Source organism: Parasteatoda tepidariorum, chromosome 9 (assembly GCF_982258835.1).
Source record: "Parasteatoda tepidariorum strain Cologne lab strain chromosome 9, Ptep-v5.0, whole genome shotgun sequence".
Taxonomy (NCBI): Eukaryota; Metazoa; Arthropoda; class Arachnida; order Araneae; family Theridiidae; genus Parasteatoda; species Parasteatoda tepidariorum.
This window is the reverse complement of record NC_141763.1, coordinates 23177435-23192448: the sequence shown is the minus strand read 5'-3', so window position 1 is coordinate 23192448 and position 15014 is coordinate 23177435. Positions and strand designations below refer to the sequence as shown.

Here is a 15014-nt window from a genome sequence, read left to right as displayed (position 1 = left end):
CTCTTTTTCATAACAATGATGATTTGTCTTCTACCTTTTTTATGTCTTGTAGAGTTCTCAATTAATATAACTAATTTTAATTTCGTGAAGATCCTCATTTAAAATTTAGTTTCTTAATCTATGCACCTTGAGCTATGTAGTTTAAGAAATTTCAATCGAAGGTAGTTATTCTTCAGTAGTCTACAGGATATTCCATACTGACAACCCTTAATACATATTATTAAAATGCAAGTCAAAAATGAAGTATAACAAAATTTCAGAGGTCACAAATTAATAATTAAACATGATAAATGCATAAAAGATACATATTGAATAACGAGTGAGAACATTGGGAATCAAAATATCAAAACCAGTTTGATTGCCTGATGAAACGTATCGGTTTTTCCTCCGGCAATCAAACATATTATATTTTTACGCAATTCCGTCTTCCTCAGTAATGATGCGCAATATTTCGACAGAATTTTTGATTTTCCCGACCTAAATATTAATTTGCGATTTCTCATGTGGATATTTTTTTTCAACTTTATTTTTGACAAGTTTTTCTAAAATTTATGTTAAGGGTAGTCATATAGGAACTCCCTACATAGATGTTTTATTCTTGTTTTGAAAAAACCTCGATTTTGATTACCACTAAACTTGCTTCGTAACTATTATTTGTAAAATTCTTTGATAAATCAATATTTTCGCTACTATTATAACTATAGATTAGAAGCTAGTAACATTTGAATTTCTAGTTAAGTTTATTCATACATTAAGTTTTTAAATCTTGCTTATTAATTGTTGACAACATCTGTTAGGCTTATTTTGCATGGAAACCTGCAATAGTCTGTATAATCCAAACAAATCTGATCTTTAAAAAGAGTTTCATTTTTTAATAACACTGATATTGAATTAGTTGTATCTAGTTCCAACAATTTAAATTCAATACTTACAGGGTGACCAGGTTCTCCAGGACGCCCTGGTGCTCCAGGGAAGCCAGCATCTCCCTAAAATCACAATAATTTTTCACTTAAAATTTATGACAGATTATTAATTTAATATCATTGAATTTGTTAACACATTTTCTTTAAAAATGGATGAAAAAATTTATTGAACAATAAAACTTTTTAAAATTCTGCTTGAGAATTGGTTATATTTATAATAAAACAATATTTATTTTTTATTTATACAAGATCTACGAGAATAGACGTAGGAGGATAATAAGTTTTCAGTCTAGCTTTCCCCAAGAAATTGAGCAAAAATAGGGGGAGGGGGAATAACACATCAGTTAATTATAGTGACATATATACACTATGAAGTCCTTCTCTGTTGTAATCTTTTTCGAATTTCCTTCCCAAAAAAATTAGCCTTTTTTATTGCTAAAAATTAATATATGTTTCACCCTAAATTCGAAAATGCAAAATGTTTTTGTCAGCAGGCAGTTTTTGCTTGACTTCTTAGTGGTGAAATGTGTGATGTCCCGTCTGATCTCCAGTTTTCGATGCAATGCATCTAAGTTTTATCTTAAAAAATAATACTGATAATTAATTAATAATAATCAATTTTAATACTATTGAAATGAAATAATTGTAATGCTAATGAATAATTTTAACACTAATGAAGGCGAAATTACAGAGGAAGTTCAAAAGGATTTTGATTTCACTTCAAGGCGGGAAATCTCACTGCGAAAATTTTGAAGAAAGTGGAACTAGTTGCGCCATCTCTTAGCTATATTCAGTAATACAAAGATAATCGTGGGATTTAAAAAGGCGTGAAGTAGAGACGAATCCAATTTCAATGATGCAATTTTCCACTTCGTCACATGGTATGCGGCGCCGACAGAGAAGAGGTAAGTGTCGTTCGACAGCGATTAAGCATTTTGCGCTGTTTTAGCACTACGCAAAACAGAGGCAAGACTCCAAGTCCGGTCCCGGTGAATTCGTGGTCAAAGGCGAAAGAGGGTTAATTTACATTTTATTCTTTAATGTCTCGTTATATTTCTTGTCTCCACAGTCATCCCGGGAAACTTGTTTTCAGACAACACCTCCTAATTAACAGTTTTTCGTGTAGGTGGTTAACTACGAGAAATAAAACACACATTGCCAATTTCAATAAGATTTACCAATAAATGTAGGTGGTTGGGCGAAGGGCTAAATTACTTAATACGTAACTCAGATTAACTGTTGATCAAGATATGAACGCCCTCCTTTCCACACAAATTAATTATCAATTCAAATAAATGAGAAAATGTCTTCCGTGCGTAGAATGCTTAGTTATGAACGCATTGGTTCAAATGAAATCCGGGAATACTCAGAGCTAAATATTACTAAAACTTAACAATGTGAATAAAGCACAAATAAAGGCACATAAACAGACATAGCTTTATTCATAAGAAGCACATAATTCACCTCTATTCATATTTCAAATCTTAGTTTTATTCATGTGTAGCATAAAGTTTAGCTTCATTCATATATTGCCCAAAACTTAGCTTTATTCATATGTAAGAAGGATATCCTATCCTACTAAGTTGGTAAAATGAATACCTTAAAGTATGGTACCTATATTCATTTGGAAATAGCTAGAGTAAGCCGTCCTTTTCGGGTAAGTTTATTTCTTTATTTGTCTGCATTGTTTTAATTCTACTTCGGGTCTCGAAGAAAGGTTCTTTATAGAACCGAAACAATTCTACGAGTGTTTGTGCTCATGCGTGTTCTTTATTCCCATTGATAGCCTTTATTTATGACTTTAAGTTTTATGTAATAAAAAATAAAGCCAAACAGTATTATAAATCATTTGCTAGATGTTCGTTAATCTTAATTTTATTATTCTTCATCAATATTTTCAAAGAGTTTTTCTGAAAGCAGTATGTCACTTACTTTTTTTCCTTCTTCTCCTCTTGGACCTTTTGGACCACGTAGTCCAGGTTGACCCTGTTAAAAAGAATAGTTATTCAATTTCATTAAAAATTCTAATAAAAAATAGGTAAAAAGGAAGAAAAAAAAAGATAATGAAAAAATATTAAACAGTTTTTTAGTGTATTTGAAACAATTATTACTTTCATATTTAAAATACGCATGAACAATTAAAGAATCATTTTTTTCTTTACTTTAATAGTATTTTTATTGTTTAAATGTGGAATCGATTCCTTATTTAGATCATACTTCAAATTATCAGATTTAAATAATAAGTTCCTATTAAAGTTTCAATCCTCTCAGGTTTCAATAATAAGTTCCTGTTAAGTTTCTCTTCAATTCATTGTTTTCTTATTAATTTTCCGATTCATTATATTTTTCTGTCACCTAGAGCAGCGGTTAATGTTTTTCGACTACGGAACACTGAATAATTGAGCTCCTTCTAGAGGAACCGCATTTTAATAAATAAAGTTTACTAGCAGCTGTTAGTATTCTAACTGAAGAAAAACTGCTTTGAAAGTACTTAAAAGTGAAGAATGAAATATTTTTTTTTGCGTCATCATGTTAATTTTTTTTCGTGAATTATTTACCTAATCCTAAATTAGGCTATACATCACAGAGATAAATTAACAGGTCTGGAGTGCCACCTGAATCTATGCACGACCTTAGTATTTGCACTGTTCTTAGTAAATGCACGAACTGAAAACGAATAAAATAGGCTGAATTATTGTGTTTGAAAAAGAACTAATATAAAGGTTGAGAATGATTATCAAACATACATAATCCTTTATTAGTGAATGTGGTTGCTTTAACTGTTATTATTAGTGAATTTTTAACTGTTATTAACTGTGCTTATTAGTGAATTTTTTAATTGAAAACTTCGATGAGAAATACTGAAGGAATTTTTTTATAGATGTCGTAGTTTATTCAATACATACCCTCCAACTTATGAGGATTTTGAAAATAATTTTTTCTAGTGGTAGCGAACCAAAGTAGAAATTTTTAAAGCAAATGGATCTCTCATAAAACTTTTATCAGAACTTAAGAATCTAGCCATATGGCCTGCACTTTTATAAGTAATAGTGGACAAGTTACGCTAAAATTAATTTTTTTTTAAATATTAAGACATTAATTTTGCTACCGTCAGAAAAGAAGATTTCTGAAACTACGGGAATTACGTAGCAGTTGGAGGGTATGTTCAATATATTGTTATTTATATTTTTTTGGCATTTTACTTTATATAAACAAATAAAATATTAAATATATTATGGATTACCCTGGAATTTTTTTTTGTTTAATTTATACAAACACTTGTGTCTACCTAATTCGGGAGTGGGGATTTCAAATCTGGAATTAGTTTTGTTCGGAAAGCTCCAGATTTCTTAAGTTAAGTTTATTTTTTGTATGAGTGCTTAGTTTATTTTTTGTTTGAAGCTTATAATGAACGTATAGGTTTACACACACTTAATATACTAACTTAATATAAAATAACACTTAATACAAAAAAAAAAATAGAATTAATGAATCCCATCATAAACTAAAAAAATATTATCGCCTTCTTCTTACCATGCCTCATGTATCCGAGAAGTGGAGGCAGTTGTTAGTCATTTGAGTGATTTTCAAAAATCTTGTTTCGGATTATATTATTAAATTGCACGAAAATTGTTGCTTGTAGAGAGAAACCGACAACATATTTGAAATCAGCAGTGTGAGATTATCTAAGATGAGTTGAAAAGTCTCACGCGCAACTGGTAACAAAAACAAAAGTTGTTCTCAGTTTAAATGATTGGATATAAATATACTAATTGCATGTTTCAAAAATCAGCCGACCGGCCTGTGTAGGGGTCAGGGAACTACCCTTGCATCAGAAAGGTTCCAGGTTCGAATCCTGGGCAAGGCAAGGATGTTCTTTCCTTCTCTGTACTATCTGTCCTTGCTGTGGGAGCAACGTTGGCCCACCTAATATGGTGCCCTTGAAAGAGAGGCCAACAAAATTGCCCTGTAAATGCCTGAATTGACGAAAAATGTAAACACATGTGGGCATTGGAAAAAAAATAATGTTTCAAAAATCATTGCTGGTTAGTAAGATTCTAGTTCTCGGAACCCTTTTGATCTTTCTACGGAACCCTATGGTCCCATGAACCCCTTTTGGGAACAACTGATTAAGACTATTCATCTAAACTTTGTAATTCTGACTTTCATAAAAAAGGACATTAACCTCGTTAAAATATGATTCTGTTTATATGTTCTATGCATGTACTTATTTTATCTACGATTAATAAAATTGCTCACGCCAAGTTGATTTGGCTCCAAGCTGAACAAAAAAGAAAAAAATGGAGGAAAACAACATAAGAAGACAATGGTTTACAATAAGTTTTTAACAGGAACGTTTTACTTTTCTTTGGCTTTTATTATGTAGCTTTTTTAGATTTTAATAAAGAAAAAGAACAAAACTATACTGAATCTGGGATAATTAATTTAATTAAAAAAAAAAAAAAACTTGAAACAGCGTTATAGCACAAATATTTAATAATGGAAAAATTTAATTCAGTCTATGCAATGAAATTTAAGTTAATGGTTAAAGTCAAAGAAATGAAATGTACTTGGGGTCCAGTTTCTCCGGGTGATCCAGGAAGTCCAACATTTCCTTGGTCCCCCTAAAACGAAAAAAAAGACGTCAAAGTCATGAGGGAATAAATTTTTTTTTCATATTATAAATGAACTATTTAGTAAGCAGTTTTCCAGGTTTGAATTAAAACACTTTACTCACTTTTGGTCCTGCAAGTCCTCGAGCTCCCTTAATTCCAGTTGCTCCAGGCAATCCCTACAAGAATCATTGACCTTAAAATTTTCGAACATATTTATTGACATTCATATCAATTTAATTAAATGTTTACTCACGACTGGACCAGGGAAGCCTTGTTGTCCTGGTGGGCCTGGTGCTCCTCTATCCCCTTGAACACCTGGAGATCCGGGTTGTCCATCAGGACCTGGTGGTCCTGTTTCACCCTAACCAAGCAAAAACAAAAAGAGATTATTTCGTTAGTACTCAAATTATCTAAAAATTTCTCTCTTAAATAAAAACATTTTTATATGTTTCCGTTTACACAAGAGACTAAAAAATTCAATAACTCCTTCAAATTATAATTTTTTTTAAGTCAAACTTTTAATAAAAGAGAAAATATTCTATCTCTGCAAAAGCCCTGTCATGAAGACCAACGTTTTTATTGCTATCAAAATCAAAAAGATATATTAGTAAAGAGGTTTTCGCGCATAACACCAAAGCATTCAATACTAGATCTAGATTTCAGTGTAGAATAGTTGATAAGGATCTAGATTCTAGTTGATAAGGTAAAGCGCCATGGTGTACAGGAATGTTTTCTTTCATACAAATCGAAGGACTAGTACATGGTACAGAGTGTCTGCCGTCTAAAACAAAAATATCTTTCAGTGGATCTATTGAGTGCTACTTCTTTTTTAAAAGCTAATTCCTAATCAGCAGTACCAGATGCGTTGGAGAAGTTGAGACAATTTAAGAAATAAACTCTCTATGGCAAAAGGGAAGATCATTAGAAGACTTGTCGGCTCCCCTAAATGCATTAGCAATAATAGTATAAAAAGGGATCTAGAAATTTATGACATCAATGTCTATATTAAAAATTTAAATACAAATTTTTACGATGATGCAAAAACTTACATCACCAGTAATTTTAACTCACTCCTAGATATAGAATTAATTGATGACAATACTAAATGTAGCTCAATTACTGCCTCTTTCCTTAGGGATATGGTGTTGCCCTAGCACACGAAATGCATTCAGCCCAACATTTGATATCTTTCAAACTTACATTTCACACGCACAGTTTTACATAACATATACATGGACCGAGGAGGGCCAGTCTTGAATATATATATACATATATGTATATATATATACCTGCCAACTTTTACGCATTTCGCGTAAAATTTTATTTTTATATTTAAAGTGGTAGTAAATATATACTATTTTTTTTCTTTTATAAACTTATTTTTTAAATGATTTTGATCACCACTATTCTCAAAAAAATTAAGCATATAGATTAATATGCGTTATTATCATGGTTGTCTTTTCTCCAACAACATTCCTGTCGTAAATAAAGCTGATTACCTGGGGCTTACCCTGGATCACAGACTTAACTGGAATGACCACATTAGCAAAATTATTACAAAATCACAAGCTGCTTTCGCCAGCATGAGACCCTTACTTAACTCAAGCTCAAAGCTGCCATTACATTTAAAAAGGCACCTTTATTTAAGTTGCATAAGACCGATTCTCACTTATGCATGTCCTGCATGGAACTGTGTCACCAACAGCCAGATCAAGAAATTGGAAACACTGCAAAATAAATTCCTACGTAGAATTACTGGAGCCTCCTGGCACATCCCAAATAATTACATACGTAGAGATCTAAATATTGAGACAGTCAACGAATATATTAACCTAATGAGCGCTAGCTTTTTTCATAGTGCTAAAAACACAAATACTGTAAATTATAAGAATATTATGGACAAAGAACTTATCCAAGATAGTAGGAGCCACAACCCTATTATAAACTTCCTGCTATCCGACGGTATACTTTCACGAAGGTACAACAGATAAGGTCCTCCCCACACAAACATACACAGCTATGACACTAGGCCTACAGCGAACCCGGGGAAGGAGCTAACCTGAAGGGTCCCATCTGGGCAAGCTGTAGGTCTATTAAATTCAGAACGATGAGCAACCCGGCACGAGCGGTGGACTACCGGGACGGCCGGGTCGTCGTACTAACAGAGACTCACAAATGTATATATTGTAAATAATGTATATATTTCCCTTCAATTTTCAGACTTGTACTATTTTTAATTGTACATATTTTATTATTATTATTTTCATTATTCAATTGTATATTCTTTACCAATATTAATTTAATTATTCATGACTTGAGCTGCTCATGCAGATACTTCGAGCCGCCAACTGCCTTGTACTCCTCCATTATCCTTTCCTATGCCAATAATACCAGTCGCCCTAGGGCAAAAATTTCAGATGAAGAGGTCAAGTGCCCGCTAACGCGGGCACGCACCTCACCAAACCCAGATCGTCGTCATGGTTGTCACCTGAAGCTTTTTAAAATATAACGCAATTTTTTGCTTACAATTGAAATTTTAATTCTATTTTACTACCACTGTAAAAAAATATAATGGAACGGAATATGTATATATATATATATATATTCAAGAAAACATTTTTAAACGATCAGATTATTGTTTGTTTGTCATACCGATAGAAAAAGTTTATTATGAAAAAAAAGGAAAAAAAACAAGTCATAAAAACAGGAGCTGACTAAAATTAGGTATTTTTACACAATTACTTCTAGAATTTTTTCAAATACTACCAGATTATTTAGCACATGAAAGAAACTTCCTTGTTAAACAAGGATGCCATTAGTTATTTTTTCAATGTATAAAACAGATGAACTGCATAATTCAATCGGGTACTTCGTTACAAATTTGAATATGCATGCACTTGTCTCTTTACAATAGAACATTCATTAACCCTCTCCGGTTCAGTGTAGCCAAGTTTGGAACACTTAGGCAACAAACCACTAGAAGGGTAAAACTAATTGCTTTTGAACGTTTAGTAACCACTATTGTTTAAGCAAGTTGGTAAAGTATGCTAGTTCACATAGAATGTATTGCCTAAAGCAGCACTAGTTCTGCCTGATTAAAATTTTAATTCGAAATTTCCTGTTCTACAAAGGGTTAAAGGGTATTTTTCTTTTATAAAGGAATTACTGTAAAATGAGGTTTGTACTTTCAGCGAGGAAAGAAGTCTCTTGTACACTTAATATAACTTTTGTTTCATCACCATTTAAATTTTAAAAATCACTTTTACAAAACTATGTTTCATTTTGTTCTTAATTTTTGTTCCTAAGCAAAAAAATCAATTTATAAATAACACTGGGGAACAAATATTTTATGCAGTTATACAAGTATTTAATCATGCCTAATTCGGGTGTAAGGAACTCAAACCTGACATTAATTTTGTGCGGAGAGCTACAGATTATTTTCAAAATGGTATTTTTAGTTTAGTTTTTGTATAAATTTATAAATATCTCATATGTTTATATACATGAATATACACTTGTCAACTCCTTTGAAAATAACACTTGACACAAAAAACATTTGACCTTTACGTATCGCATTATAAAATGCGAAGTATTATCGTTTTTTTCTCCCACCCCTCTATTTATAGTAGATTTCACTCGAGAATGAACTCTGTATGAACGTAGCAGAGAATGAATGAGCTGAATCCTTTTTCTTCTTCTTTTTCTGAGTTCAACTTTTAGTACTTTCGAGGCTGATTTTCCACCGTGGTAGTAAATTGGAATTTAAATTACGATTTTAATTAGAAACTTTCGGACTATCGAAACAGTGTTACGTATTATTATATACTATTAAAATTTAAAATTTTTTTTTCTTGAAATGTGATTCGATTAATTTTTTTTTTAAATAGTGGTGGATTGAAAGGGTTATAAGTTAAGTTTATAAACGCAAGGAATGTATAGAAGACATACATTTTACTACCACTTTAAACATCGAAATAAAATTTTACGCCAAATGCGTAAAAGGTGGCAGGCATGACAGATTTGAAAACATCGACGTACGGTTATTCAAAATGTGTTCTCATACTACAAAAAAAAAAAAAAAAAAATTTCCAGTGTAATTTATTTCTTTAAGAACTGAGTATTTCAACATCAATGTGTACGCACATCGGATGATATAGCCAGGGCATAGCTAAATTGACAAACTTATTTTTGCTCTTACTAAATCTAACACAACGAATCCGTGTGTGTTAAAAGTGTAACTATACAATTTTTAATTCGTACTAAGTAGTGGTGTATTTAAAAAAAAAGCAAATTATAATTATCCCGTCCACAAATAAACTGCTATAAAAATAGTTTGGCTACCAGTTTTATCTTTTTTTTTTACCCTGATCATCGACATTCTGAGAATGGTTGTATGACTCGCCCGCCGCGAAGAGATTAAAAAGAAAAAATAAACTACATATACAGCTGCTATTTCGTTACTACTTGAAGAAATATTTTTAACGGCGAAGCAAGATCGTATCTCAGGAACTATCTTCATATTTTATCTAAAAATGCCAGCACAACACGTGCAGGCGTAAGTTATATTATTGAGAGACTAAATGCTGCCCATATTCAACTGTAGGAAATTATTAAATTAGTAAAATTTATTTTTGATTAAAAAGTGTTAGTAAGAAACTTTATTTTTTTCGTTGTTTATCTAACTAATAGTAAGTGATGATATGTGTACCTGAAAAACAGATTAGTGGTAGAAATTTATTTCACCACTTCCTTGCATTCGTTTGTAATAATTAACTGAAAGAAAATGTTGCTAATCACAATATTTTTCCAATTTTATCGTTTATCGAGTTATGCATTTTATAGTTTACCATTTTCTACATTTTTAGACGTACGTATCATCGCTTAATAGTTTATGAAGTTAAAAAAATTTTTCCTTTAATAGTATGTTCAAATAACAATAGGACCCCAACGGACTCATATTTTGCAATTAAGAGTAAAACTATTTCTTCAAATTAATGAATTTAAATTTGTGATTAAACTAGGCGAATATTTTATGCATTTAGTAATGATTTTAGAAGCAGGCACACATAAATTGGGAGTTTGAAATAAAACAGTTTTGAGATTTCAAAAGTAAAGCAGATTTTTATATTATTAGGAAATTTGGTGGGTACGAATTTCTTACTTATCGCAAAAAAGAAGCTAAAAATGAAATACTATACTCTCGATATCTCGAAAATCTTGTTATAATAAAAAAATATTTTTTTCCTAGCCTCCTAATGCAATTTGAATTCCTATGTTGAAGGATTTCTGCTCTAAACTTTGTTATGCCGAATTTTTTTCAAAATAGAAAATTAATTTTAGTTTATTGTTGACCAATTCTTTTCTTTTTAATGCACAATTATTTTTTTCTGACTTTTCAAAATAAAATTATAACTGTTGTAATTAGAGTTATAGTCAACTATTATTACATACATAACTATTAATAGTTATTCTTATGCCTCTACTTTTTAGAACATAATTAGCTCTGAACTTGCTATCTCGATATTTTTTTAGTGAGCCGCTTTGAGATATCGAGTATATATATATATATATATATATATACTGTAAATGAATTATCAATTTGTATTAACATCTCCTTTTATAAGAGACAGATTCAGAAAGTACTAATGAATAAAATAAACAAGGTTACGCTAGCAGGCAAATTTATCAATAAATAAATTTTAAATAAAGAACTGGTAGTAATTGACTAAAATATGGACATTATTGGTTTCCCGAGGATTTTAATAACTAGATTAAAGGTAATGAGTTAAGATTAAAACTCTATCAGTTGACTTTCAATATTAAATTTTCGCAATTAATTCCATTCTAAATTTTTGTTAGTTTCGAATAAGAATAAACTTTCAACCGGAAATCAGTTTAATTCACAGAAAGAAAATAATTGAAGGCCGCATTGCGAGATAGTCTTAAACTATAAAATTAAATAATAATTTATACAATTTGACAAAATGTATTGTTGAAGATTTCTACTGATGTGTAGCTGTTAATTTTCATTTCAACCATTAGTTTAATTTTTTAAAAAAATGAATAAAGGTAAAACATTTAAACACAACTCTATTTTCCCTACGAAGTAATTTGTTCATTATTTTAGAATAATTGGTCAATTAAATAGAAATTTCATCTCCCCATTTTCACTTTTCCAGAAACTTGAAAGTACCGCGAAGATGCAGGTTCACAATTAATTCTTTAACCCATTTTCTGTCGATGAAGTGTGGAAACATTTTGTAGTGGCAAAAGAACTTCCTTTTTTTTAAAAAATGGAAGGGCATATATGTTTAAACAAAGTGGATATTTTTGTTTTGTTTTGTAATTAGCTGCTGCATAAAGTGTGAAAAAAAGTACTTAAATGATTTCAGATAGTCATTAAGATAATTATAGTTATAATATATTACAAGGTTTGCATAAATGTTCGAATTTCGTAAAATAACTAAAGAATAAAATTATGAAATTAATAAATGTTAAAAAATGTTTATAAAAAAAGACACTTTGCAACTGCTACGGAATTTCCGTAATTAAATAAAATATTTTTCTATGGTTGCAAAGGTAATACAGGGCTGCAAAACTTTCTGCGCTTTTTGTTAGCATTTATTCTAATGGTACTTAAGTTTATATATTAATGTTTTTTTTTATATATATATATATGCATTAGAATTTATTTTCCACACTAATATGCATAAATGATTTAAAACTTCACATACAACACCACTTTATTTCTGATCTTTCGGTTTGAGGCTATTAAAATGTCTGTAAAACTACCAAAAATATTGAAAGTTTTGACCTTTAAAGGTTAACCACTATAAAAAATATTTTGTAAAAAGCGTAATAGTTGGCAAGCCTGGTAATACATATTAGTGTGATAAATTCAAAATAAGAAAGTTTTTACACCACTGCATAAATAAAACTTAAAAGTATGTAAAAAAAGAAATTTTTCATTGCAATCATCCCTTATGACCTGAAAGCATAGAACAATTGAGCTATCAAATCTATTCAGCAATCCAGTAACTCCTTATCAAGTTATGTATTCAAGTTGTTACTCTGAATGACCAAAATTGGTGCTTGTTGACAATTATGTAGTGTCTCTGGTTAATGTTTAAAACGTATATTAGGTCCAGTTAATTGCAACTCCCCGATACATCAATATTTTTTTAAGGTCAAGTACCACTGCCCAGTGTGAACCGGTATTTAACCGGTACTCCGAACACAGATATTAAAGTATCGAATAAATATAATAATATCAAGGAATAAATTAATATCGGATATAACAAATATTTCGAACATTCACCAAAGCTACTATGTGATTGTTGTCATTCACCGGAGAAAGTCGACATTCTCTTGATTTCAGACATTCACGATAACATAGTTATCATGAAGATGTTTAATAAAGAAATTTTTTACAGAGAACAAATATTTCGCTATGTTGAGTGTTTTAATAGAATAAAGAAAGGTATATTAGGCATTTATAACGAATAAAAATATTGCTTTCCTTAATTGTTGCTACTGTTGTACATATGAGAGTTTCATTCCGTTTATAACAGAAAATCTCATTTTGAGGTATTATTAAGGGAAGAAAAAAAAAGAAATATTGAGAAATGAAATTCATTTATAAATTTTTGTTTAAATTTAAAGTATAGTACCTCGCTTTATTTATCACTTCAATTAAGAAAAATCTATTTAGGAAAGTATCAGAGTTGCGCAGTTAGTTTTATTAAGACAAAATTTTACTAACACGCATTTTGTTAAAAGAGAGGCTTCAAGTTTTAAAACAATGAATATAAATGAATAAAAAGCTTTCAATAGAGGGTTAATACTTTAAGATCAAAGTTTCCCTTTTAATACAATCTTTATTCAAAAAGTTTACTTTTTCTCCAGATTCGCCAGGTGGTCCAGTAGGTCCTACCAATCCTTGCGGTCCTTGATCTCCAGGTCTTCCTTGGGGACCTTCAGGACCTGGTGGTCCATGATCCCCTCTATCTCCTTTTGGACCTCTGGGACCTGGTTCTCCTCTTGAGCCAGGTAATCCCTGAAAACAAGTGGCCATTAAGATCACATTTTTTTAGTTATAAATGATTCAACTTCTCTTACAGACAATCGAATTTCTGTCATACATTTATGAAAGATAACTTAGTACTTAGTTATTTACCAGTAAACCTGATGGACCAGAGTGTCCTTTAGAGCCTTTTTCACCAGGGGGACCCTACAAAAGAGAAAAAAAAAATCATCTTTAATGTTATATTTAATAAAAATATGTAATATAGTTTGATTTGAGTGGTATTTACTTGAATGCCGTCTTGACCTAGTGGTCCTGTGTCACCTCTAGCACCTGGTGGACCCATTACTCCTTGTAAACCTCTCTCACCAGGGAATCCTCTTTCACCTCGCTCACCAGCCGGCCCGGGAGCGCCAGGTGATCCTGGTAGCCCTGGCTCTCCATCTTTTCCTGGTTGGCCAGGATTTCCTGTTATGCCAGGAAGACCCTATGATAAAATAATCATAAAAGAAAAAAAATTAAAAAATCTAAGTATTTTATCGTTTTTTCTTTCTTAGCAATTCGAAACATTTGCATAATAAACAAATAATATAGATTCGTATAGATTTGCCTGTAACAATTTTAAAAAAATGTCATAAGCTTGCCTGAAATCCAGCTGCTCCTTGAGGTCCCGGAGGTCCTCGTTCCCCATGTTCTCCAGGTGGCCCAGCGGGTCCCGGTGGACCTGGCGTTCCTTCCTTTCCAGAATCTCCTCTGGGTCCGGGTGGACCGGAAGGTCCTGGTTGCCCATCTTGTCCAGCTTCTCCCTATTATATCCATGCAAGGAAAGTATAATTAAAAAGGTTAGTGTACACGTTTAATCATATTCCAGTTATTTTTCTTAAAATACGTTTTTGTTTACATTAAAAAAAATAGGGTTGAAATATTTTAAAACACAATTTTCAAATATGTACGAAAAATTATCGACTTATTTTGTAGTTTTGAAGCATTATTCTATTTACTTCTAGACATCGATAAATGCTTGTTCTGTTCAAGTCAGAAATAAAATGGGTCCCAATTTTGAAATTCCTGTTGTTTCTAGGAATGGTTGTTTCATTTGAGCGCAAAATTGATTCGACCCAAACCTAGAAATTCCTGCTTTTAGCTTTAATGGTTGTTAATGACGGTTCTTCTGCTCAGGCTAAAAATATGTCGGCCATAATTTTGAAATCCTTGTAACTAGGTATTGATAAATGGTTGTTTCGTTTAAGCCAAAAAATTTTAAGTATTTCTTTTGAATTCCCTGCTTCTAACTTTAAAATTCCTTTCGTTAGGCCCAACTTTAAAGTGCCTTTTTCAATCATTGAAGAATGGTTGTTTTTCACATGTCTAAAATTGCATTAGTCATAACTTTGAAATCCTTGTTTCTGGACATTGAGCATTACTTTTGAAATCCCTATCTTTAGACTTAAC

General features: G+C 31.2%; 1 protein-coding gene across 1 annotated transcript in view; it reads right to left on the bottom strand.

Annotated features, from left to right (window-relative positions):
• The window catches only part of LOC107442626 (uncharacterized), a 108707-nt gene that overhangs the window by 41410 nt on the left and 52283 nt on the right, over positions 1-15014 (bottom strand). The window contains exons 28-36 of the mRNA XM_087151044.1: positions 14207-14368; positions 13852-14049; positions 13716-13769; positions 13434-13595; positions 5793-5900; positions 5662-5715; positions 5495-5548; positions 2856-2909; positions 933-986 (exon numbers count right to left, since the gene is read on the bottom strand). Of these exons, the coding sequence (XP_087007170.1) occupies positions 933-986; positions 2856-2909; positions 5495-5548; positions 5662-5715; positions 5793-5900; positions 13434-13595; positions 13716-13769; positions 13852-14049; positions 14207-14368 (900 nt within the window). The remainder of the gene's footprint in view (positions 1-932; positions 987-2855; positions 2910-5494; positions 5549-5661; positions 5716-5792; positions 5901-13433; positions 13596-13715; positions 13770-13851; positions 14050-14206; positions 14369-15014) is intronic.